The sequence below is a fragment of the Fundulus heteroclitus genome, chromosome 22 (assembly GCF_011125445.2).
Source record: "Fundulus heteroclitus isolate FHET01 chromosome 22, MU-UCD_Fhet_4.1, whole genome shotgun sequence".
NCBI classification, from domain to species: Eukaryota; Metazoa; Chordata; class Actinopteri; order Cyprinodontiformes; family Fundulidae; genus Fundulus; species Fundulus heteroclitus.
In genome coordinates, this window is record NC_046382.1 from 5848661 (window position 1) to 5876540 (window position 27880).

At 45.0% G+C, this 27880-nt stretch overlaps 1 protein-coding gene across 1 annotated transcript in view; it reads left to right on the forward strand.

The window, feature by feature from the left end:
* Positions 1–3337: 3337 nt before the first annotated feature.
* The window catches only part of LOC110367724 (protein NLRC3-like), a gene marked incomplete at its 5' end in the record, with an annotated part of 45403 nt that continues 20860 nt past the window's right edge, over positions 3338–27880 (forward strand). Inside the window, 4 exons of the mRNA XM_036125927.1 lie at positions 3338–3409; positions 3569–3797; positions 3933–5718; positions 5949–6122. Of these exons, the coding sequence (XP_035981820.1) occupies positions 3338–3409; positions 3569–3797; positions 3933–5718; positions 5949–6122 (2261 nt within the window). The remainder of the gene's footprint in view (positions 3410–3568; positions 3798–3932; positions 5719–5948; positions 6123–27880) is intronic.

Consider the following 27880-nt stretch of genomic DNA (forward strand, 5'->3'; position numbering starts at 1 on the left):
TCTTTACATTTATTTGCTGTCTAAATACGACCTAGATCAACAGTCTAGTTTTTTATTCAAATTAAGATTAATTTATATTGTCTGAATAAATGAAATTAACAAAAAAAATTATTTTTTAGAAATGTTAAATTGGTTGTACAGCGCTTTGTCAAGTCCAAGAACCACAAAGCGCTTTACACTAAAATCAGTCATTCATACATCCACATCCTGAACGTCTGGACAGGGACGAGCCACACATCTACACCACCAGGCTTTCTGACCACTACCAGAAGCAAATTAGCATGAGGTGCCTTGCCAAAGGACCCTGCGGCCGTTGGAGCAGTGGGTTGAACTGGCAACCGTCCAGTTACAGTCAACCATGTCCTAAAGCTCTTACTCACACCAGACGTCGTCTTGAGACACTTTACAAAACATCCAGTTTTGACACAGAAATATACAGTCAATCCAGTTTCATCATTTAGATTCAATTTTAATTTTATCCTGGTTAGAAAACAATAAAGTCATGTCCAGTTTTTCATTCAAATCAAGATGAATTTCTATTGTGTGAATAAATGAAGCTGACAACTCATCACATCATGATATTAATCAGTGATTCTGGTTAAAATGGAGAAAACTGTCAGTTCTGACTAGTGGGCATCCAGCTGCTTCACTTCATTATTGATCAGGCGTCTAGAACAACCTCTATTCTGGACTCAGCAGTGGATCAGCTTTGGTTCCACCTCAGTACGTTACAAACACAACACCAAGACTTAATGAAGCTCCATCAGAACCTCCTTGATGGTCCGAGTGAAAAGGACTCAGGATTCTCCTCCATGTCAGAGCTCAACACTAATATCACCAAACTGTCCTCTCAGTCATTTCTAACCAACATGTTTGTCTCAGAAACAGCTCTTTATGCTCTAGAAACAAGGCTGGACATTATTCAGGAGGATCAATGATCAGGAACATGATGGAGGATTGGATCCGTAATGATCGGAACCATTTAGAACATCAAGTTTATGATCTGACTGGTTCTGTTATGTCTCACAGCTCTTTATTTAATAATCAGTCCTATTTAAAATGTGTTTAAACTAAAATGCTACAAAATGTGTTATAACTTTTTTTTCTGACAGGATTCCTAAGACACTGACACGTAAACATCAACCAGAACCAGAACCCAGCTGTGTGTCCTTTAAGAGCAACAGGTCAATGTCTCCTCCTCTTCACTTCAAACCTTCAGGACTTCCATCCTCAGAGAGGTGAGCTGTATCTAACTGCTGTAACTGTGGAAACTGAGTCAGTCTGAAATGTTTTTATTCCAACATGTGTTTAACGTGAGCTCAGCTCTTTTTCCCACATTTCTATGTTCATATGTGAAGCGGTGTGTGTTGGATGTTCTCCAGAACCACAGCAGTGAAAGTGGAAAGAATGGATGTTGTTGGAGGCGTCCTGGATGCTGCTACATCATGTTTAACAGCTCTGATCTGTTTGCTTTTGGGCCTCATTGATTAGTCACCATCATTAAACACTTTTCTCTGGTTAAAGTCAAAGATTTAGTTTGGACTGGAGCTCACTCTGATTGGTTCTGTTCCATGTTAATGAGCTAACTGGACTCTTTAGTCACTCTCCCATATTCATAGTGATTGAATCAAATCCAACATGGAACCAACTGGACTTTCTTTCTTTGTTCCTGAACCGTTTTGTCATCGTATCTGAAAGTCTTCCTCAGTTTTAGTGACTGAAGAGTTTCAGTTCTTCTCAGCTGGAGCTGGAACAATCACTGGTATCAGAACCAGAGACTTGGTGTTGTTCCCTCACAGGAGTTTAGAGCTGCAGCTGTTCTTCAGCTCTTAAATATCTCAATGGATTTATTACATTTCAGTTGAGCTTCAGACAAGTTAGCAGAACTGCAGCAACTCATTAAAATGTGTCAGAAATGCTCTGGTCTAAATGCTTCTCTAGATTTTTCTTCAATAGCTTTATTGTTACTTTGGGAAACTAATAAAATCCTGATTTCACTGCAAAGAATCATGTTGTGATATTTTAGCCAATCACCACCCCTAGTATGGACCGGTCTCCTTAGTCGGGGTCTGAGGTTCTGAAAATGACCCGTTACATTTCTTTAAGAGCCAAGAACAGAACCCCAGTTCCACCCAGTGAGCTCTCAGATGTTCCAGTTCTATTTGCAGACAGAGGTTTGATCCGTTATCTCCAGAAATCAGCTGCCCTGTTCTGATGATAACACCTTCATGTCTTCATGTCTGGAGTGTTGATGCTGATCAGGAGGTTCTGCTGCTTCCTGGCTCCATGTCAGACTAACAGTGGATCGCATTTCCACGACCCGCTGGGAAATAGCTGGTAGAGCCAGTCTGACCCATCAAGACTTGGTTCCTGTGTGCGTTGTGAGAGCAGTTCAGCAGGGAAGGAAAGCTTCATCATGTGGTTGGTGGAACTAACCCCGCCCCAAGGCCGGGCCCCCTGCCGTGGGGCGGGCGCTCCTGGGGCCTCGGCTCCCTGGGGCCCATGACTGGTTCCACGTCAGCGTAGCTGGCTCCCGGTGGAGCCCATGGGCTCGTCCCCACGGCTCCTTGGGACTTCAGCATTGCGACAGCTGGGGATTTCCTGGGGGGGGGGGGGCGTCTCCCCTCTTCCCTCGGTGGGGGCTGCAGATTTTATTGTGTTGGCCCCTTTTGGGCACCTTTACTTCGGGGGTGCCCAAATACCTGGACTTAAAGCTTCTTTATGATACAACAATATAATCATTATTAGGTTGCTCCATGGTGAAGACATTTAAATTAATTGAGTATGGAAAAATAAACAACTTATTATCCTTGGAGTTCAGTCAGTTTCCTTAAAGATAAATTTTTCCCTGAAAGATTTATGGTTGAAGCTTTTAAAAATAGACGATAATAAAATAATCTGTTTATTTTCCTTAAACATTTGTGTAAAAATATGTAAAGTTGACCAAAAAAAATGGAGGTGTGGCAACCAGGCAAGCCCCATAGGACCCAGAACCTTCAGCTTCTCAGGATGATTCAGATTTCATTTTAGTAACGGTTTGCAGTTTAAGAAAACAAGGCTGGACATTATTCAGCAGGATCGATGATCAGGAACATGATGGAGGATTGGATCCGTAATGATGGGAACCATTTAGAACATCAAGTCTATGAACTGTCTGGTTCTTGTAGAAATAAGCTGAGCTGAAGTGGACCATCAGAGGTTCTGCTAATTATTAGTAGATCAGCCGGAACATTAAACATCTACAACTACGTGGATCATCTGGTCCATCTGTGTAAACTGCTGGATTAATATTTCCTTCCTTCCTTCCTAATTGTTCTGGTTCCTCCACAGAGTGGACCAGCAGAACTCAGAGGTTCCCAGAGGTCCGTCTTCCCAGCAGCATCAAACCCAGCTGGACTCCATATTTATGGTCTGTACATGTACAACAATTACTTTTCCATCCGTTCTGTTCAGTCGTTTCCATGCTGGACTTTTTGGACCATTGGACCGTCAGTCTGTCCAACATGGTTCTGATGTTTGGATCCATGATCTCAGTCTGATGTGTCCTTCATATATTATGCTGTTCCAGCTGCTGGAGGACAACATTGTAACTTTTGTGAAGAACGAGCTGAAGAAGATCCACAAGGTTCTGAGTCCAGATGACCCAGACTGCTCAGAGAGTCAGAGAGATGATGAGGAGGTGTTGGAAGGTGAGGATGAAGAACAGAGGAGGAGCAGCAGAGAGGCAGTGATGAAGATCACTCTGAACTTCCTGAGGATGATGAAGCAGGAGGAGCTGGCTGACCGTCTGGAGAGCAGTAAGAGGATTTCTACAAAGATTTAACCTGATGGATAAATCACACATTTACTGATGACTGAAGAGATAGAATCACATTTATTCACATCATCTTCAGATGTTCTGATTTCTGATTTTACTGTTTGTGTTCGTTTAGAAAATCTTGCTGCAGTTTGTCAACATCAACTTAAATCTGGTCTGAAGGAGAAGTTCCAGTGTGTGTTTGAGGGGATCGCTAAAGCAGGAAGTCCAACCCTTCTGAACCAGATCTACACAGAGCTCTACATCACAGAGGGAGGGACTGGAGAGGTCAATGAGGAACATGAGGTCAGACAGATTGAAACAGCATCCAGGAAACCACACAGACCAGAAACAACCATCAGACAAGAAGACATCTTTAAAGTCCCACCTGGAAGAGATCAACCAATCAGAACAGTGATGACAACGGGAGTGGCTGGCATTGGGAAAACAGTCTTGACCCAGAAGTTCACTCTGGACTGGGCTGAAGACAAAGCCCACCAGAACATCCACTTCATATTTCCATTCACCTTCAGAGAGCTGAATGTGCTGAAAGAGAAGTTCAGCTTGGTGGACCTTGTTCATCACTTCTTTACTGAAACCAAAGGATTCTGCAGCTTTGAACACTTCCAGGTTCTGTTCATCTTTGATGGTCTGGATGAGAGTCGACTTCCTCTGGACTTCCAGAACCAGGAGATCCTGACTGATGCTACAGAGTCCACCTCAGTGGATGTTCTACTGACAAACCTCATCAGGGGGAAACTGCTTCCCTCTGCTCGCCTCTGGATAACCACACGACCTGCAGCAGCCAATCAGATCCCTCCTGAGTGTGTTGGCATGGTGACAGAGGTCAGAGGGTTCACTGACCCACAGAAGGAGGAGTACTTCAGGAAGAGATTCAGAGATGAGGAGCAGGCCAGGAGGATCATCTCCCACATGAAGACATCAAGAAGCCTCCACATCATGTGCCACATCCCAGTCTTCTGCTGGATCACTGCTACGGTTCTGGAGGACGTGTTGGAGACCAGAGAGGGAGGAGAGCTGCCCAGCACCCTGACTGAGATGTACATCCACTTCCTGGTGGTTCAGACCAAAGTGAAGAAGGTCAAGTATGATGGAGGAGCTGAAACAGATCCACTCTGGAGTCCTGAGAGCAGGAAGATGATTAAGTCTCTGGGAAAACTGGCTTTTGATCAGCTGCAGAAAGGAAACTTGATCTTCTATGAATCAGACCTGACAGAGTGTGGCATCGATATCAGAGCAGCCTCAGTGTACTCAGGAGTGTTCACACAGATCTTTAGAGAGGAGAGAGGGCTGTACCAGGACAAGGTGTTCTGCTTCGTCCATCTGAGTGTTCAGGAGTTTTTGGCTGCTCTTCATGTTCATCAGACCATGATCAACTCTGGTGTCAACCTGATGGAAGAAACACAAAAATCTATGTGGTCTTCATTTTTTAAACCTAAACTAAAGTCTCTTCACCAGATAGCTGTTGATCAGGCCTTACAGAGTCCAAATGGACACCTGGACTTGTTCCTCCGGTTCTTCCTGGGACTTTCACTGCAGACCAATAAGAGATTCCTACAAGGTCTGCTGACACAGACAGAAAGTAGCTCACAGACCAATCAGGAAACAGTTCAGTACATCAAGGAGAAGATCAGCGAGAATGTGTCTGCAGAGAAAAGCATCAATCTGTTCCACTGTTTGAATGAACTGAAGGATCGTTCTCTAGTGGAGGAGATCCAACAGTCTCTGCGTTCAGGAAGTCTCTCCACAAACTTTCTCTCTCCTGCTCAGTGGTCAGCTCTGGTCTTCATCTTAGTGTCATCAGCAGAAGCTCTGGATGTGTTTGACCTGAAGAAATACTCTGCTTCAGAGGAGGTTCTTCTGAGGCTGCTGCCAGTGGTTAAAGCCTCCAACAAAGCTCTGTAAGGACAGATTGTTGCTGCTTTTATTTCTGATAGTGAAAATCTGCTAATGAGAGAAATATTGGTTAATTTTTCTTCAGTTCATTCATAATGAATCAATTCACAACTAAAGGCAACATCAAAATGTGTAAAATCAGACAAATCCATCAATCTTTCCAAGGAGAACATTATAAATAAACAATATTTCTGATGAATTGTTTAATAGCAGATTTTTCTCCCTGTCTCCTCAGACTGAGTGGCTGTAACCTCTCAGAGAGAAGCTGTGAAGCTCTGTCCTCAGTTCTCAGCTCCCAGTCTTCCAGTCTCAGAGAACTGGACCTGAGTAACAACAACCTGCAGGATTCAGGAGTGAAGCTTCTCTCTGCTGGACTGGAGAGTCCAAACTGCAAACTACAAACTCTCAGGTACCAAGTTCTACATTGCGTTGAAATCAGATTTATGTGCATTACCTGCTAAAAACATGATGGAAATGTTAGTTCAGTGATAGATTTTTCATCTGTTCTTGTCTGACCCTTGTTCCCTACCTACAAATATAAAGTAGATGTAGACTTTTCTTGTAAGAGTGGTTCTCAAAAGTTTACTCTGAGCCCCACCTTTGAGGAACGTCATCATCAAAAAAAAAATCATAGACCCGAAATAGATGAGCTGAAAATAGGGCAAAAAATACTAAGCCATTGATATTAAAGACCAACTTCAGTTTCTTTAGTTTGATACTTTTTTAGGATTTTATTAACATTATCCATCTGCAGACAACCATATGTTAGCTGATTAATAATAATTAATAATAATTGAACTTTATTGATCTCACAATGGAGAAATTCACTTCTGCATCTTAACCCATCCCCTTGGGGAGCAGTGGGCTACCATTGTGCGGCGCCTCGGAAGCAATTGGGGGTTAAGGGTCTTGCTCAGGGACCCAGAATGGCAGCTTGTGGGAGTTGAACTCAGAACCTCTGGGACCGAAACTCTGGACTCTAACCACTAGGCCACCACTCCCCATTGCAGAGAAGCTGTTACTCTGAGAATTACCCCGGGCTCACATTGAATACAGTGCACATCTGGTTGTGGCGCCAAAAAGAACCCAAATAATTAAAAATCAATTTGTTGACTTAAATCATCCATCCATCCATTTTCCAAACCACTTAATCCCTCATGGGGTCGCGGGGGTTGCTGGTGCCTATCTCCAGCGTTCACTGGGCGAGAGGCGGGGTACACCCTGGACAGGTCGCCAGTCTGTCGCAGGGCTGACTTAAATCAGTTGCATATATTTTGGGGTCCTCTTACAGAGTGTTCCTAGAGTTGAGTAGGTAGCACCACAAGGGGGGCATCTATTCCCTTTTCTTTCTATAGTAATCCGGTACAAGTAAGAGCTCTTACTCAGTATGAGTAAGAGCTTATGCATGTGTATGTACACATACATAAGAGCTGTATGTGTACATGCCATTCCTCCCGAATGGCATGTACACATACTGACATCTGAGGTCATCCAGAAATCCTCCCGAATGGCAAGACAACATATGGGATCATCTGTGAATCCTCCAAAATGGCAGGGCACTTGCCATCTGGGTATCATTTTCATAGGATTTGTGCCATATGGGGACATTCCGTTGCCATACCAGGGGCAGGGAGGTGTTTCTGCCTTAACAGGGGCATGAAAACCTGAACATTTTTCTAAGTCCCCAGCTTGGGGTGGATAGGGATTTAACAGGGGCGGCCCAGGAAAATACAAGGGTCTGGAGGGATCCTGGGGCCTTATGCCAAAAAAAAACCCTTCCGCAGGTTTATAGGAACTGAGTCTTGTGAAGACCACTGCCATCTGGGTTCGTCTGTGAATCCTCCTAAATAGCAAAATGCCATCTGGTGTCATCCAGGATCCTCTGCCTGGGTGAGAGGGACCGGGCAGGGCCCTAGGTGTCTGGAGCTCCAGGCTGGAGGGTTGGTAGCTCTGCCTGGGTGAGAGGGACCGGGTAGGGCCCTGGGTGTCTGGAGCTTCAGGCTGGAGGGTTAGAAGGCTGCGTGTTGGTTGAGATTAGGCCAGGGATGGAGCCTCTTCCTGGGTGAGAGGGACCGAGCAGGGCCCTGGGTGTCTGGAGCTCCGGGCTGGAGGGTTAGTAGGCTGCATGTTGGTTGAGATTAGGCCAGGGATGGAGCCTCTGCCTGGGTGAGAGGGACCGGGCAGGGCCCTGGGTGTCTGGAGCTCCGGGCTGAAGGGTTAGTAGGCTGCGTGTTGGTTGAGATTAGGCCAGGGATGGAACCTCTGCCTGGGTGAGAGGGACCGGGCAGGGCCCTGGGTGCCCTGGGTGGGGCTCTGGTGTCTGGGGCTCTGGGCTGGAAGGTTAGTAGGTTGCATGTTGGTGGTGATCATGCCGGGGATGGAGGCTCTTCCTGGGTGAGAGGGACCGGGAAGGGCCCTGGGTGTCTGGAGCTCCAGGCTGAAGGGTTAGCAGGCTGCATGTTGGTTGACATTAGGCCGGGGATGGAGGCTCTTTCTGGGTGAGAGGGACCAGGCAGAGCCCTGGGTGTCTGGAGCTCCGGGCTGGAGGGTTAGTAGGCTAAGTGTTGGTGGTGATTGGGCCGGGGAGGGCCTCGGGCTGGGGCTCCAGCAGCAGGTTGCTCCCCTGCCCTTCTGGAGCTCGTCCAACACTTTGAAGCCATACCAGGGGCACAGGCACTTAGTCTCCAATGGCAAGCCCTTAACTAGCTGCCATTTGGGAAACATCTGCAATGGCAGTGCACTTGCCATCCGGGTATCATTGTCAATAGGATATGTGCCATATGGGGACACTTTGAAGCCATACCAGGGCCACGGAGGTCTTTCAGCCTTACCAGGGGAATGAGGACTTAGCTGTTTGGTTTATTTGATTATAACCGTGGGGGGGGGGGGTGCTTAAGAGTGAGTACCATGGTTCGGATGGAGGTGCAAGTTATGGAGGTGTTCCAGCCGGGTGGTGTGGGTGTGCCCGGGCCGGGGGTGGGAGGCTGATGTGGAGGCCTCTGTGGAGAGCTCCAGGGTGGGTGTGCTGAGGACCAGGCTGGGGTTATGGAGGACCTTGCTGGGCTTCAGTGGAGAGCTCCAGGGTGGGTGTTCTGAGAACCAGGCTGGGGTTATGGAGGACCACTCATTTGAATTTTATACTGAAAACTAAAATATGTTCCTACTATTGTACTGTATTCAAGTCACACTGGACCCCAGAGAACCAGTAGGGGAGAACCAGGGGGCAACACAGAGCTTCTCTACCCAGGGATGGAGCACCCTAGGCCCGCATGGAGGTGGGCTGACAACCCCCTTGAACTTCTCCCCAGACTTTAAGGTCAAACTATTTTTCAAAAATGGGGCAGCTTTTTGTTGTTAATCATGTGGTTCCAGTAGTCTAATGGTGGGAACAGCAGAAGCTAAAACTGAAGAATAGACCAGGACACCGATCCTCCAGAGAAAAGGGGGCACATGAAGCTTCTGTGCCCGGGACTAAGGTGCCCAAAGCCCGCATGGAGGTTTGCTGAGCACCCCCTTGGAACTCCAGAGAGCCTCTTTGACCTTTGACCTCCAGAGGACCAGGAGGGCCCACGGAGCTTCTCTACCCAGTTATGGAGCCCCGTAGGCCCGCATGGATGTTACCAGGAGGGCCTCTGGAGGTCATAGGGGCTCTGGAGGTCAGACTGGAGCCCCACACTTGACCTCCAGAGAACCAGGGGCCACATGGAGCTTCTCTACCCAGGAATGGAGCACCCTAGGCCCGCATAGAGGTGGGCTGACCACCCCCTTGGACCTCCAGAGAACCAGGAGGGCCCCTGGACTTAGACTGGAAGCCCCACACTGGACTGGAGTCGATGATGTAAGCACTATGAGCCCAAGTTTATGCGTGGTTCCGGCAGCTGAGCGGTTAAGCTCCTTGACTGTAAGTAGAAGAGGAACATTGGTTCGAGTCCTGTCCAGACTGATACTGTGTCTCTCAACAGTTGAATTTGGCAGTGAGAACCATTTATTTTTTTTTATTCTAGAAAAAAGAATCATAGCCTGGCTTTATAATTCAGACCAATCCAGGACCATGGATACTGGAGCTCCAGAGAACCAGGGACCCACGGAGCTTCTCTACCCAGGAATGGAGCACCCTGGCCCGCATAGTGGTGGGCTGACATCCCCTTGGACCTCCAGAGAACCAGGAAGGCCCATGGACTTAGATTGGAAGCCCACACTGGACCTCCAGAGAACCAGGGGCCACATGTAGCATCTCTTCCCAGGAATGGAGCACCCTGGCCCGCATGGAGATGGGCTGACATCCCCTTGGTCTTCCAAAGAACTAGGGGCCATATGTAGCTTCTCCACCCAGGAATGGAGCACCCTGGCCCGCATGGAGGTGGGCTCACCACCCCCTTGGACATCCAGAGAACCAGGAAGGCCCATCGACTTAGACTGCAAGCCCACACTGATCCTCCAGAGAGGTGGAGAAGTGGTTGAGGCGAATGACTCCCAAGTGGGAGACCCGGGTTCGATTCCCGCTAAGCCTTATGTGTCACATGAGTGGCTATTGTTCACCTTTGGATGTGTTGAGGTTTATGGCTCTGGTAGTCTAGTGCTCCTTATGGATGCACGGATGCAAGCAGAACCAGGGGGCCACATGGAGCTTTTCTACCCAGGAAAGGAGCACCCTAGGCCCACATGGGGCTGAGCACCCCATTGGACCTTGAGAGAGCCAGGATGACCCATGGACTCAGACTGGAAGCCCCACACTGGACTGGAATCAATGATATAAGGACTATGAGCCATTGTATTAGCGTGGTTCCAGTAGCCTAGTGGTTATTGACCCGGTGTGTGGCCCCTGCGACTGGGGTACGATTCCGCCTGCTGGAACCTTTTTGTTTTTAAATTTGGTTTAAATTAAGTCTTTATTTCATTTAATACACTCTTGGACTAAGCCAACAAGGATAAAGCCAACAAGAACCTCTCCCCGAACTTTAAGGTCAAACTATTTTTTACAAAGGGAGAAGCCTCTGTTCCCAGGGAGAGAACCTCCATGGTTCCTCCCTTGCTTCTCTGGAGGTCCATGGTGGTCCTGAAGGAACCAGGGGCTGCTCCACGGAGGTCCATGCGGGTCCAGGGTGTTCCTTTCCTGGGTAGAGAAGCTCCATGGATCCTCCCTGGTTCTCCAAGACCCAGGTGGTCCTGGAGGAACCAGGGGCTGCTCCACGGAGGTCCATGTGGATCCAGGGTGCTCCGTTCCTCGGTAGAGAATCTCCATGGTTCTCCCCCTGGTTCTCTGGAGGTCCAGTGTCCATAGTCCTGGATGGGTCTGAATTATAAAGTCAGGCTATGATTTATCTTTTTTTTCGAGAATATATAAAATTGTTCCAGTAGTCTAGTAGTCAACAGTTCTCACTGCCAAATTCAACTGCAGAGTTGCTCAGTATCACTATGGACATAAATCTGGCCCAAGACATGATGGGGCTCAAACCTCCGCCTTTCTCCATGATAGTCAAGGACCTTAACCACTTTGCCACTGCTGCCACACATATACTGTACATGGGCTCATTGCGGGCCTAGATTGCTCTGTTCCTGGGTAAAAAAAAGCTCCATGTTTCCCCCCTGATTCTCCAGAACCAGAGCCTGGTCCAGGACCCTGGTGGTTCTGGAGAACCAGGGGGACCCATGGACCTTCTCTACCCAGGAACGGAGCACCCTTTCTCCGCATCAACTTCCATGGAGAAGCCCTGAACTAACATCCATAACTGTTCCCGCAGCCCCTTCCCACACACTCCCAATGGACCAACATTACCCAAACACTTTGAAAATACCATGAAGACCCATTGACACTTAGGATCATCCAGCCAATATTCAATTGTGGCCGGCCGCCCCTCCCCCACACACTCCCAATGGACCACCAGTACTAAATACCGTACAAAATACTGTTAATATGCAGATGATACCCCCATGACGCACAATAATCCCTCGTGGCATGCTCTCTGATCTTAAGATAAAAACTAAACCATGTTTCAACTTATAATACAGGAGCTCCATCTAGTGGATTTTGCGTATTTTGCCGTGATACCGAAATGGCGTTAGAGTTTCCCACATGGCCACATTCAAAGTAATACTGAAATGGCACTGTTTGCATTTCCTGCCACTTAAGACCATTAACCGGCATGCTGGTATCAAAATGAATGTAAATGCTCTGCCATTTCGGGGGGTCGCCCTAACTTGGCCTTAGAACATTTCGAGGGGTCGCCCTAACTTGGCCTTAGTAATCTTAGATTACTGTATTGAAGTTATATATTTTTTAAGATTTGACTTAGAAGTTCTTGAAAATAAAGTTGTTTTAATTCATGCAGTTTCTCTGAGCCTTCTCACAATTTCTCCATCTCAGCATCCTAAATTGCACGTAAAGGTAGTTTATTTATAATTAACCAGTTCACAATAAAAGGCAACATAAAGACTTTTAAAATCAGACAGATCCATCAATCTTTCCAAGGAGAACATTGGTGACTAAAGAAATAAACAATATTTCTGATGAATTGTTTAATAGCAGATTTTTCTCCCTGTCTCCTCAGACTGAGTGGCTGTAACCTCTCAGAGAGAAGCTGTGAAGCTCTGTCCTCAGTTCTCAGCTCCCAGTCCTCCAGTGTCAGAGAATTGGACCTGAGTAACAACAACCTGCAGGATTCAGGAGTGAAGCTTCTCTCTGCTGGACTGGAGAGTCCAAACTGCAAACTGGAAACTCTCAGGTACAAAGTTCTCCATCCTATTGAAACCAGATTTTTCTCCATTACTTGCTAAAAACATGATGGAAATGTTAGTTCAGTGAGAGATTTTTTCTTGTCTGATACCTACAAATAAAAGTAGGTGTAGACTTTCCTTTAAGAGTATTTCCTAAATGTTTTATCTGTGCCCACCTTTGAAAAGCCTCATCATCAATAAAAATCAAAGTCCCAGAATAGACGAGCTGAAGATAAGGTAAAATTGATTAATTAATATTATAGACAAACTTCAGTTAAATTTAGTTTTATACTTTTTTAAGATTTTATTAACATTATTCATCTCTAGACAACCATGTGTCACCTGATTGCCCCGGGCTCACACCGAATATGCTGCAGACCGGCTGTGGTGCCGCAAAGAACCTAAATAAAATAAACCTAAATAATTAAAGATTAATGTGTCGACTCACATCAGTTGCATACATTTGGGGGTCCGTTTACAGAGCGGAACAGTCATTTTACTGCTTAATTCCTAGAGTTGAGTAGGTAGCACAATAGGGGGGGCACCTATTACCTTTTGTTTCTGTACTAATCCATTCTGAGCAAGAGCTCGCCATGTTGTTTTGAGAGGAAAGGAAATAACGTGATGCTAATGTTCTGAGAGGTACAACTTCTGTTGTTTTTCTCATGTATGAGAGAACATTGTAAGTTCAGTGCCTTGGAGACCTGGCTTTGTGTGGTGGATGAGAAATAAAGTGAAAGTGTGGAATACTTCATCCAAGCGTTCTGCTGATTTAGGTTAGAAAGGCTAATTTCTGCTGCTTACTCCTCTCACCTCCCACCGCACCATCACAAGAGGCCTGAGGAGCTGCAGAAAAGTAATCGAGAAGTTTGACCAGACACCACAGAGGTCCCAGGATCAAGATCCTAAATTTCAGAGCTAAACAGGAAACGTCATGTGCTAGACAGGATACACTTTTCGGTGAATTTCAGAATAAAATCACTGCACCAGCTTAACTAGCTCGGCTAGTGTAAATAAAACGGCGACACAGAAATACGAACGCAATAGATATATACTCTGTGTCTCTGTCTCTTTCTATGTTTAGGACGTTAGCTATTCATCTGCATTTACAATGTAGACTACCTTGGCCATAGAACATTAGCTAAGATTACTGCATTGACGTCGTATCATTTTTTCAGATTTACCAAGTGGTTGGGTTGCTTTAACCTGCTCATTACACAGCCTTGTGTTCTGAAAGCAGCCCAGCTTAGCGCAGGTTCTGCTACATGTGTCTGCCACTGAGAGACCTGATGTCGCCGCCACCGTCATCATCAGCCATGGCAGCTGTTGACGGCCCTGCCACAAACATTTGTTATTTTTACTCATTTGGCAGCAAGTGCTTGAAAATCAAGTTGTTGTTTTTATTCACAGTTTCTCTGAGCCTCGTCACTTTTTCTCCATCTCAGCATCATAAATTACACGTAAAGGTAGTTTATTTATAATGAACCAGTTCACAATAAATCAGAATCAAGTTTAATCGCCAAGTAGGTTTGCACTTACAAGGAATTTGACTTGGTGTTGATGGTGCAGACAAAGGGGGAGTGGTGGCCGAGTGGTTAGAGCAGCGCGCTTGCGCTCTGAAAAGGTTGCAAGTACCCGGTTCGATCCCCATTGCCTGCACTCTGGGTCCCTGAGCAAGACCCCTAATTGCTCCCCAGGCGCCGCACATTGGCAGCCCACTGCTCCCCAAGGGGATGGGTTAAGATGCAGAAGTGAATTTCTCTATTGTGAGAAAATAAAAATAAAATAAAAAATAGAATAAAAAGGATACATTACACAATACATTACATTGACTGTGCCTCAATATAACACAGAAGCTTGTAAGTCCTGAACAGGGGAGAGACAGTGTCCAGTTTCACAGGCGGCTCTTGGCCTTGTTCATAAGGCTGGTAGCAGATGGGGAAAAAACTGTTCTTGTGGCGTGAGGAAGTGACTAAAATAGTATGTGACTGGGGTGCGAGGGATCAGCCAAAGGCAACATAAACACATGTAAAATCAGACAATCAATCTTTCCAAGGAGACCATTGGTGACTGTAAAGCAATAAACACTATTTCTGATGAATTGTTTAATAGCAGATTTTTCTGCCTGTCTCCTCAGACTGAGTGGCTGTAACCTCTCAGAGAGAAGCTGTGAAGCTCTGTCCTCAGTTCTCAGCTCCCAGTCCTCCAGTCTCAGAGAACTGGACCTGAGGAACAACAACCTGCAGGATTCAGGAGTGAAGCTTCTCTCTGCTGGACTGGAGAGTCCAAACTGCAGACTGGAAACTCTCAGGTACAAAGTTATCCATCCTGTTGAAAGCAGATTTCTGTCCATTACCTCCTAAAGACATAGAAATGTTAGTTCAGTGATAGTTTTGTCAACATATCATGTCTGATCTTTACTCCCCATGAGTACATACTGAGCAAATACTCACCACATAGGAGTGATTTTCAAAGGTATTCTTCTGTGCCTCCTTTTGAAGAATGAAACATTTTCAGAAGCCCCATCCCAAACGAATGGGATGGGGCTTCTGATGGGAACAAAATTTTACTTTTATAATTTTCTGTTTTAATGCATTAAAGCCATTGATCTTATGACTACCCAGAGTCGCTTTGGAAATCTAAACACAATATATAACAATTCTTTCAACATTGCCACACTTTTTAACTATATAATATTAACATCCTTGGATCCTGAGTATATGGCTGACGATAGTCAGCATGTTAGGCAGCTCAACTTCTTGAAAGAGAGCCACCCACCTGGCAGCCACACCTTTGCACTTCCATTCACTTTTAACATCTTCTTTATGCCTCTTCAGAATGGATTTTGCTGTGAAGCATTCATCATAAAGTTCATCCATATTTATGGATGAGGTTGAGCTTGGTGGTCACCCTCTCATTGTCACTGAAGGTCCAGGTGCCATGGTGTAGAGAAAGAGGCTGCAGTGAGAACAGCCAGTTGTCTTCTGAAAATGAGAAATGCAGTGAAACCTGCCCCTGCTATTTTCATCATGTGGAAGGAGACGCTGCAGCTTAACTTTAGTTAAGTAGCCATAAAGCTGATCATCTCGTCTCTCTCTGAGTTTTTGCTTGAAGTTATCCATGATGGCCTATAACTCGACACAATTGGTTTCATCACTCTCCATCTTCTTCACAACATCCTCAAAAAGAGAGAGGATATTATTGCAAATAAGAGTAAACCTCTAGAATGTTTCCCTCTTCCTTAGTTGAGTCCTCACTGAGCTTTAAATGAACTCTAAGTTGTTTAGGGCGCTCATCTCCCTGGCTAATGAAGTTAGATTTCACAGCAGTCCAGGTTTGCATTAGCCGAGTGATTGCTGGATTAACAGAAAGCCACCTGGTTATGACATGTTGTAGAATTTCCTGGAACTCAACATCACGAAACTTACAAAACTAAATGCTAAAAAATAATAATGGAAGTTAAATCAATCATACCAATTTTCCATACCACATAGGTGTCATGAGATGACTCGGGTATGAAGAACTGTGACACCGGTGCTTGGGTCTGGTGCATTCTTGTGTTTCTGCAGTCTTGCTCTCCTGATCAATGCTGTCTAATATCAGACAGCTCTCTTCACCACAATGGACCAGTACAGCGCCCGCTTCACAGCAGACGCCACACCAATCCGCTTGTCGATCTCCCGCTTCATCTTCCCCTCATTTGTGAACAAGACCCAAAGATAGTTGAACTCCTCCACTAGGGGCAGCACATCCTTCCCAACCCGGAGGAGGCACTCTACCCTTTTCCGGTTCAAGACCGCTGTCTTAGATTTGGAGGCACTGATTCTCATCCCGGCCGCTTCACACTTAGCTGTGAACCGCTCTAGTGAGAGCTGTAGATCATGCCCTGATGAAGCCAATAGGACCACGTCATCCACGAATATCAGAGAGGCAATCCTAAGGCCACCAAAACGGATTCCCTCAACACCTTGGCTGCACCTAGAAATTCTGTCCATAAAAGTTATGAACAGAATCGGTGACAAAGGGCAACCTTGGCGGAGTCCGACTGAGGGGATATCAAAATTGATTTATCCATGTAGCTCAATGTATGCGACTCCAGAAAATATCAAAATAGCGAATTCTATAGTATACAACTTTATATATAGAGAGAAACAAAACGCGTTATGTTAAGAAATCACAATTGCTTAAAGATTATAAAAAGGAGGTTTGAAAACACTTGACTTTAAATCAGTAGTAGGAGTTTTAAAAATAAATTGGATAAAAGCTTTTATGTCATAAACAGAATCCCAAAAAATATTTTTAAGAAAGTTGGAAGGTTGGATTTAGTGCTGAAATGTGATTTTGAGATTGAAAACTGCCTGTGAAATAATTTGATTTCCACAGATATTAAACTATTGGAAGATTATATTTTCTCATAATTTTACCCCGCATGGCTCCACACTGTCGAACAACAGAACTATAATCATAAACAGCAAAACCATATTTAAAGAAGTCGGATTTGATAAAAAGGTGATTTTTGTTACAGAACTAATGGATGAGCATGGAAATTTCTTACATTTTAACACCTTTAAAGAAAAATGTGATGTCCACTGTTATTGTAAAGAATTTAGCAAAATAATACCTGTTGCTCTGCTGCATTAAATACAAAACGCACTCTCTCATTTAAAAATACAAGCAGTCTTGCCAGAATTAAAAATGGATCAATTGCCTATTAGGGATAAAAAATGTCAGAACCATTTTATTGGGAAAGCATTCAAATGTAAAACCTTTCATGATTATACTAGAACAACAAATATTCAAATTATTAATGTTTGATGTGATGCATTTGCTCATTAAACTGTATAAAACCTTTAATACAGTGACATATACTTGATGGAACAAAGTACTTCACCTGCCAATAAGTGGCCAGTGGCAGCTGCTACTAGGATGCCAGTTTCTTGACGGTTTTGTTGTTTTTAGTACTTCCTATGTTTTTTTATGTTCATTATTGTTATATTTACTGTTGAGGCATGTGTAAAGAACAAGTGTATTCTATGAAAATACGGAACAAATCGTGTCCCGTATTGTTTCAAGACGGGATGGAACATCTAAATGCTGAGTAAAGGACTATTCTGTATTTTATGTGATGGGTAGCAATCCTCCAGGGCAGCTATTGCTACTAACATCGCTCACCACCGTCAGGGTGTGAATGTGTGTAAAGTGTAAAGCACTTTTGGGTTGTGGGACTTGATAAAGCGCTATATAAGTACAAGCCACTTAACAAGCCATTTTATTAAAAGATGACACCCCTATCCCACATAGTGGTTTGGTCCGCGTGTCGTTTCCAAGGGGCGGAGCTAACGGGAGTTACTCTCAGCAGCTTGATATTTCAGAGACAGAGCGATGGTGGACTAATCTGATGAGGAGAGTGTAAAAGTCAATATATGATTTATCACACCAATTGTTCAAGTACAAGGCTGTATCATCGAAAGTGAAATTTCTCCCACTTTGTCCAAAATCAGCCCATTTTTACCATTTTACTAGGTTAGCAAATAGCCTAGCTGATGGTCAACACTGCTGCTATACAGTAGCAGAAGTGACGGGACAGAGGAGAGCGAGGAGGAAACATGGAGAAAGACAAGAGCTAAAAGAGAGGGATCACTTAGGACTGACGAAAAGTGAAAAAGTTAGATGTTTGGTTTGACACATATCTAATTTCTTTTAAAGTCAAAGATTGTTTAGTTTTGATTGGTAAAACAAAACTTAATACAAAACATTGTTCTTCCTCTTTGGGAAAAATCTAATATTTTTTATTATTCATTTGCTTTGTGAGGAAGGCAGTGGATCACTACAGGGCAGAGTTTGATACATCAAGATTCAGTTTGGTGAAAGTTGACCAGGAAAGTGTAGAGATTCTCCAGAAGGTAGAGAGTGTCCTCCTCACTGGGGAGTTAGATGATGCACTAGATCAGGACCCTGAGCTGAACAGAGCTTTTCTCTGTGGGAAGTTGTCTCTCTTTCACAACAAATACCCATGAATCAGCAGGGTTCAATCAGGTTGAGCTTCTCATCAGGATATTGATGGTGGCAGTGTCTTCATGTGAAGCTGAGAGGAGTTTCAGTTCCCTGCATCAGATAAAGACTTGGCTGTAGGCTACTATGACTCAACAAAGACTCAACAATGTAGTTGTTTTAGTTTGGTTGATAAAAACTTGAGTTTTAATAACATTATTTAACATGCTGAGGGCTCAACACCACAAGAAAAGGTGCAAGTTGAAGGAAAGATAGGGAGATCCATGGAATTGCTCCAAATATTACTGTTTATTGTCCCCCTCAAAACAAAAATAGGATTTGTGTCCCTGAACATTATCAGATTTACACAGTGATTGGGTTGCATTAACCTGCTCATCACACAGCCTTGTGTTCTGAAAGCAAATCAGACAGATCCATCAATCTTTCCAAGGAGAACATTGGTGACTATAAAGGAATAAACGATATTCCTGATGAATTGTTTAATAGCAGATTTTTCTCCCTGTCTCCTCAGACTGAGTGGCTGTGACCTCTCAGAAAGAAGCTGTGAAGCTCTGTCCTCAGTTCTCAGCTCCCAGTCCTCCAGTCTCAGAGAACTGGACCTGAGTAACAACAACCTGCAGGATTCCGGAGTGAAGCATCTCTCTGCTGGACTGGAGAGTCCAAACTGCAGACTGGAAACTCTCAGGTACAAAGTTCTCCATCATGTTGAAATCAGATTTATGCCCATTACCTGCTAAAAACATGATGGAAGTGTTAGTTCAATAATAGATGTGTCAACTTTTGTCTGACCTTTATCTCCCATGAATACAAACCAGGCGCAGATTCATCGAATAGGAGTGATTCTCCTAGTTTTCTTTTGTGCCCCCTTTGAAAAATGAATCATGATCAGGACCCCCATCCCAACAAAATTCACCAGAATATTAACTTATAGTTTTCTGTTTAAATGCATTAAATAATAATAATAATTATTATTATTATTATAATTATTATTATTGCATCTCACTTTCGTCAGACACATGAATTACGTTACATAGTGAGTGCTCCCACCTCAAAACTATATTTCATGTATTCTCACTGGGAAAACCAGGGTTCCACCAAATAGGCTAGAAAATAATTGCTTATGTTGAGTTAAATGTGTTCTACATGCTTCCGCCTTAGAAAACATTCGTCAAGTATTACTTTGCTCAGAAAGCACTTGAATATGTTTTGAAAATGTTTTGGGTAAAGAATAAAAAAGAGTCTCACCGATATATTTGTGCTGAAGCTAAGCTAGCTGAGTGTGGAATGTACTGGTGATATTCAGACATGGATATTGGCATAGCTCTCAACTCTCTTGATTGACCGTGTGACACACGCATTTCACTAACTTCACACGCTCACACGCAACACATGGCATTTCACACGCAAACATGACATTTCTCACGCATAAAAATCACAAAGCCCATCTGGGCTGCGGACCACAAAACTCCGCCTTTTGCTGAGCTGTTTCGGCTTCTTTCACAGCTTGTGGCCATCAGTAATTCCTGCTGCAGTTCGTGTTAACAGAGCAGCAGGAAGAGTAATCAGAGTTATGAATAATTCTACTTAACCAGTGGTGAAAGTGAGCCGGTGTTATGCTCAAAAGTGCATGCCTGCCGAGATATGCGTCCCCTGTCGCGGGAGCGCGCCTCGCTCTGTACAAATGAATATCGACGGAAAATGAATTAAAATACGACCAACGGAGCGACTTGTTCTTATATTAATTATATAAAAACGTTTAAATGTACTTCTAGTGAGAAAAAAAACTGTGTGTATTTGGCAGATTCGTTTACAAAAGTACGGGTGTTATGAACAACATTAAATCCAAAGTTTCTATCCGAGGTACGGCTGATTTATTTGTTGTAGTGTCTTGTAATTCACACACAACAATAAACCGTGAGAGCCGACGTGAGTTTTGAAACTGAAAAGCTTTTTCTTAAGCGGAAGATCAAACGTGCAGACACAGCGTTCATAGACCAGTGGGATGCATTCGTGAGCGTCAGAAAACTATGGTGCATTCAGGAGCATGGGACATTTCAAACTTACAAGGAAAGAGGCATAAAACGGAATAGAACTTAACTCATACAATAATCTATTTATCCAGAAACAGTGTGGGCTTTCTTACAATACTGAATGCTCTATAATTGTATTTCTGTTATGTTTTGATTCTGCACATCTGCTAGCTTTTAATTCTGAAAAATCTATAATATTACAGCAGCAAATTATCAAAGTTTTTCAAAAGCCTGTTTAAAAGCTCCAAATGGGGCTTCAGATCATAGAGCAAAAATTGTGCTGTCATTGTTTTACACGGCAGAATTTGCATTTGCTGACCCTTGTCCTTTAATTACAGATTGATATACAGGAATAGAGTCATACAAGTGTCAACTCCTCTGAGATAGCAGGGGATGCGTTTTTTGGCAATGGGGCTGCCAAAAAACGCATCCCCCTATGTTTTTAATCTAAAAATTGTCCCACACACCTGAAATTCACACTAGTAGTTCAGAACACATGTGTAAACACGTAGAAAATGTTACACCAACTACAAGTGTATATTTCTATGAAACAGCAGGGGATGCGTTTTCTGGCAACGGGCTGGTTATAAACTGTAACAGTCTAGAAGTGCATTGAGCTGAAAAGAGGGAGACATCAGCAGCTGGATCGTGCATAGAGACGCAGCGGGAACCTCTGTGCGCTTTAGTGTTGCAGCTGAGGGGAAAATGTTGACCATAAAGACTTGATGAAACTCAGCCTGATTCACCAATCAGGTTATAGATCTACAATGATAAACAAACCCATAGATTAATGTGTAACAGTGTAATAATTCGGTGAATAACTTAAAACTACCTAATTTTATTCATTATTATTTGAACAATTGTGTGTTTTTTATGTTTTAATCCATTAACTGAACAATAAGGTATTAATACGTCTCTTTCTCTTTTTAACAAAAGTAATACATGTCTACTTCAATGTCTGGTGGGATAAAAATGTGATGGAGTTGAGACTCCACCGGCTCTTCCAGTGTCCAGTTAGCCCCGCCCCAAACAAGCCGCGCCCCAAAAATTAGCATAATCTCACTCTTAACTTTTGCCAAAAGTTGAGAGGTCCGGATATTGGTCTTCTGTATATTTCATTTACAATAAAACCAAATGAATAAAGGTTCTTCAGAGAACTCAAGCAAATCTAGCCTTCTGTGGAGAACTTCCTTAAGTTATTTAATGTTTATTAAATAACTTAGACTTAGACTTTCTTTATTGTCATTTTGTAGCACAGAGTGCATACAGAACGAAATTTCGTTTTTTCATACAGCTCAGAAAGATTGCAGTAACTCTACAGGATACCTTGCAGTGAATTTACAGTACAGGATAAGAAAAATGCAGTGGTAAATCACAGTCAAATACAGGATAACTTTCAATTAACTTTCGGATAAAGTGCAGCAGTGAGCAGTAGGCAGATTGAAATGTAAAAACAATGTAAGCAATGTAAACAATTATGCAGTAAGGTGCAGCAGTGATTTAACAATAGACAGTTGCATTGTAAACAGTTTTGCAGTACGTTTCCGGAGAAAGTGCAGCAGCGATATTGAAGGATACATACAAATGTGCAAATTAGCGGGTCGAGTGTGGTACACAGTCCGTTTTTATACTTCAGCAGTTCAACAGTCTGATGGCAGCAGGGAAAAAGCTTTTGCAGAACCTGGTGGACCTGCAACGGATGCTGCGGAACCTCTTTCCAGAGGGCAGCAGGGAGAATAGTCTATGGTGGGGGTGTGAGGGGTCCCTGATGATGTTACGGGCTCGAGACACACAGCGCTGCGATGAAATGTCTTTTATGGAGGGAAGAGGAGCCCCGATGATCCCTTCTGCTGTCCTCACCACTCTCCTCACGTTCTTCCAGTCGGAGGCACTGCAGCCTCCACACCACACAGAGAGACAGCTGGTCAGAATACTCTCTATGGTGCTTCTGTAGAGAGTCGTGAGGATGGGCGGGGGCAGGCGGGCTCTCCTCATCCTCCGCAGAAAGTACAGTCGCTTCTGTGCCCTCTTCACCAGTGACATGGTGTTCATAGTCCAGCTGAGGTTGTCCGTGATGTGCACCCCCAGGAACTTGGTGCTGCTGACCACCTCCACAGCTGAGCTGTTGATGAGCAGTGGAGCATGGTGAGGCCGGTTCTTCCTGAAGTCGACGATGATCTCCTTCGTCTTCTCCACGTTCAGGATCAGGCTGTTGTCTCTGCACCAGCCCACCAGCTGCTCCACCTCCTCTCTGTAGTCCTGGTCGTTGTCGTCTCTGATCAGGCCCACCACCGTTGTGTCGTCCGCAAACTTCACGATGTGATTGGTGGTGAACCTGGGGACGCAGTCGTGTGTCATCAGAGTGAACAGCAGGGGGCTCAGGACGCAGCCCTGAGGGGAGCCCGTGCTGAGGGTGATGACATCAGAGGTGTTCTGTCCTACCCGGACTGATTGAGGTCTGTTGGTTAGGAAGTCCAGCAGCCAGTTGCGAAGGGGTGTGCTGAAGCCCAGATGCTCCAGTTTTCCCACCAGATGCTGTGGGATGATGGTGTTGAACGCTGAACTGAAGTCCAGGAACAGCATCCGCACGTGCGTGTTCTTCTCCTCCAGGTGTGCCAGGCTCAGGTGAAGAGCAGAGGAGATGGCGTCCTCAGTGGAGCGGTTCCGTCGGTAGGCAAACTGGAACGGGTCGAGTGTTGGGGGGAGACTGGAGACGATGTGTTCCTTTACCAGCCTTTCAAAGCACTTCATCATGATGGGAGTCAGTGCAACAGGCCGGTAGTCGTTGAAACAGGTGACTTGTGGTTTCTTCGGCACCGGAATGATGGTGCCGAAGAAACCCTCTGTCTGTTAAGTATTGTCTGGTGATGATCAGCTTTTAAGCTGATATTAAGACAATAGTTGAAAGGAATGAATTTGAGCACTAGTGATCTTTTAACAGCAAAACCTGCACACAGAATAAAGGAGTGACAACTTCTTTTCAAGTCCAAGAATTTAATAACAGAAATAAAATGAACATCCAGAGAACATCACTATGTAATGCTGTGTATCTGAATTTACACTATACTTCAATTAACAAATCCTCTCTACCTGGCTAGTGAAACTTAACTAAACTACTAAGCAAAATAAAGATAAAACGAAGCTAAGCTAAGGAACTATTTCCATGCAAAAATAAACAAAGGTCAAAACAAAAGTGGTTGATCATAATCAGAATACTTCAGTAAATTCCTGGTTCACTGGAGATCTGATTCCAAAAGCATGGAATGGAGTTAGAAACATTTGGGATGTGTTTCAATCTATTCACAATGCAAAGCCCAAGTTAAACAAAACATTACTTGATGAAATTATATTTTGTTTAAGTTAAAGAACCAAAGTTCACCTTCAAGAATGTGAATCGTGGTTAAATTAGCTTAACTAATTCAAAACAACATTTGACATGTGTTTCAACCAGACCTCTCAACTTTTATCAAAAGTTAAGAGTGAGATCATGCTAATGAGGGGGCGGGGCGTGTTTGGGGGCAGGGCTAACCGGACCCTGGAAGAGCCAGTGGTGTCAACTCCATCTCATTTTTATCCCACCAAACAATGAAGTAGACATTAATTGTGTTAAAAAGAGAAAGAGACGTATTAATACTTTATTGTTCAGTTAATGGATTAAAACATAAAAAATACACAATAGTTCAAATAATACTGAATAAAATTAAGTAGTTTTAAGTTATTGACCGAAATATTATACTGTTACACATTCATCTATGGGTTTGTTTATCATTGTAGATCTATAACCTGATTGGTGATTCAGGCTGAGTTTCATCAAGCCTTTATGATCAACAATTTCCCCACAGCAGCAACACTGAAGCACACAGAGGTTCCCGCTGCGTCTTTACGCACGATCCAGCTGCTGATGTCTCCCTCTTTTCAGCTCAATGCACTTTTAGACTGTTACGGTTTATAACCATTATCACCTTTCACAGCGACAGGTTTCTCAGTCAGTCGCCGTGCTGACCAGACAAATCTCTATTGCTCTCGTCAGTGCGCTCTGGGCGCACTGACGCCCAGAAAGCACCTGCTCCGAGGGAAAGGAGGGGGGAGGAGGAGCAAGCGCTGAGGCACAGAAATACGGTGCATGTAGTTAAAAAATGCAGAATTAATAAAAATGAAACTTATAAACAGACCAAGTGGCGTTTTAAACTGCATCTGGTTAGCAGAACTGTTTTATGATCCAGCGTGCAGCCATGACTGGTTCTGAATGAGCCGGTCATCTGGCAGCAGCCCCGCCCCCTCCCCTCCTGTGTACGCGGTACAGGACCATACCGGCTCACTTTCACCAATGTTAAGACTAAAATTATTCATAACTCTGATCACTCTTCCTGCTGCTCTGTTAACATGAACTGCAGCAGGAATTACTGATGGCCACAAGCTGTGAAAGAAGCCGAAACAGCTCAGCAGAAGGCAGAGTTTTGTCGTCCGCAGCCCAGATGGGCTTTGTGATTTTTATGCGTGAGAAATTCCATGTTTGCGTGTGAAATGTCATGTGTTGCGTGTGAGCGTGTGAAGTCAGTGACATGCGTGTGTCACACGGTCAATGCGTGAGAGTTGAGAGCACTGGTTTCAACCCATTCACAATGCAAAGCACAAGTTAACTAGAATGTTATTTTGAGAAAATAACATTATGGTTACTGATTTGGACTCCGGAAGCAGCTGATGTGTACCGGCAGTCGAAGCGGCAGGCAGCTCGGCTGGTCACCGAGGCAAAAACTCGGGCGTGGGAAGAGTTCGGAGAGGCCATGGAGAAAGACTTCCGTACGGCTTCGAAGCGATTCTGGTCCACTATACGGCGTCTCAGGAGGGGGAAGCAGTGCAGTACCAACACTGTTTACAGTGGGGGTGGTGTGCTGCTGACCTCGACTCGGGACCTTGTGTTTCGGTGGGCGGAATACTTCGAAGACCTCCTTAATCCCACCAACACGTCTTCCATTGCGGAAGCAGAGCCTGAGGACTCTGGGTCAGGTTCTCCCATCTCTGGTGCTGAGGTTGCCGAGGTTGTTAAAAAGCTCCTCGGTGGCAAGGCCCCGGGGGTGGATGAGATTCGCCCGGAGTACCTTAAGGCTCTGGATGTTGTGGGGCTGTGTTGGTTAACGCGGCTCTGCAACATTGCGTGGACATCGGGGGCAGTTCCCCTGGATTGGCAGACTGGGGTGGTGGTCCCACTATTCAAAAAGGGGGACCGGAGAGTGTGTTCCAACTACAGGGGAATCACACTCTTAAGCCTCCCTGGTAAGGTCTATTCGGGGGTTCTGGAAAGGAGGGTTCATCGGATAGTCGAATCTCGGATTCAGGAAGAGCAGTGTGGTTTTCGTCCTGGCCGTGGAACACTGGACCAGCTCTATACCCTCAGCAGGATTCTGGAGGGGGCATGGGAGTTTGCCCAACCAGTCTACATGTGCTTTGTGGATCTGGAGAAGGCATTCGACCGTGTCCCCCGAGGGATCCTGTGGGGGGTACTCCGGGAGTATGGAGTACCGGACCCTTTAATAAGGGCTGTCAGGTCTCTGTACGACCGGTGTCAGAGTCTGGTCCGCATTGCCGGCAGTAAGTCGGACTCGTTTCCGGTGAGAGTTGGACTCCGCCAAGGCTGCCCTTTGTCACCGATTCTGTTCATAACTTTTATGGACAGAATTTCTAGGCGCAGCCAAGGTGTTGAGGGGATCCATTTTGGTGGCCTTAGGATTGCGTCTCTGCTATTCGCGGATGACGTGGTCCTATTGGCTTCATCAGGGCGTGATCTACAGCTCTCACTGGAGCGGTTTGCAGCCGAGTGCGAAGCGGCTGGGATGAAAATCAGTGCCTCCAAATCCGAGACCATGGTCTTGAACCGGAAAAGGGTAGAGTGCCATCTCCGGGTTGGGGAGGATGTGCTGCCCCTAGTGGAGGAGTTCAAGTATCTTGGGGTCTTGTTCACGAATGAGGGGAAGATGGAGCGGGAGATCGACAGGCGGATTGGTGCAGCGTCTGCTGTGAAGCGGGCGCTGTACCGATCCGTTGTGGTGAAGAGAGAGCTGAGCCAAAAGGCGAAGCTCTCGATTTATCGGTCGATCTACGTTCCTACCCTCATCTATGGTCACGAGCTTTGGGTCGTGACCGAAAGAACGAGATCCCGGATACAAGCGGCTGAAATGAGTTTTCTCCGTAGTGTGGCTGGGCTCTCTCTTAGAGATAAGGTGAGAAGCTCAGTCATCCGGGGAGGAGTAGAACTGATGCTCCTCCACGTCGAGAGGAGCCAGTTGAGGTGGCTCAGGCATCTGGTTAGGATGCCTCCTGGACGCCTCGCTGGTGAGGTGTTCCGGGCACGTCCCACCGGGAGGAGGCCCAGGGGAAGACCCAGGACACGCTGGAGGGACTATGTCTCTCGGCTGGCTTGGGAACGCCTTGGGATTCCCCCGGAGGAGCTCGCCCAAGTGGCTGGGGAGAGGGACGTCTGGGCCTCCCTACTGAAGCTGCTACCCCCGCGACCCGACCCCTGATAAGCGGAAGAAAACGGACAGACGGACGGAAAATTGGTCTCTGCATTTAACCCATCCCCTTGGGGAGTAGTTGCCGGTGCCCGGGTAGCAATCCAAGGTTAAGGATCTTGCCCAGAGTCCCAGAGTGGAAGTCTGTGGGAGTTGAACCCAAAACCTCTAGGACACAAGTGCAATGCACGGCATTGTTTATATATTATACCTTTTTTTAAAGGAGCATTGTGCATGTTTGGAGTTTTTGTCCTTTCTCATGCATGCTTGACATGTAAAATTTGTTTTCCTCTATTTAATGCAGTTGCCTTAATAGTGAGTTCATGGGAGAGTTATCAGGGTTGTGTTCTCTGGGTGTGATACGGTGCGCTGTCTCTCATCTGGCTACTTTGTTGAGTCTCCATTGTCATTGATGCATTAGCAAGTGAACATGGGCTAACTTCAATATTTATAGCTTTCTTACCTCAGACACCTGACACCTCTAAACAAGGGAGCTGAGCAGTCGCAGGGGCAGATGCTTTTCTTCTCATCCAATGCACAACATTAGAGTGATTTCAACTTCTGGGGGGAAACTTCTCTAAAACCTTTTTAACTTGTGCTATGTTCCTGTCGTGGATGTCCTCCGGACGACGTAGTAATTAGTGCTAAGTCTTTCAAAAATTCTAAGTTCTTGATAAGGCAGTTGAAAAATCTCCAACAGTTGTCCAAAAATAAGCAGAGGCAGCAGGGTCTCGGTCCAGTATGGTTTATTGCAATGATACAAGTCAACCACACATGAGATGTTAACCGGTCAACATCTAACAAAGCAAAGAAAGTGGTCTGCTTATATACATTCCCTGGGTCTTGGGGCTCCTCCCCGAGCCCCTCCTCTTTATTACGTATTTTCAGATACTTTTCCACGG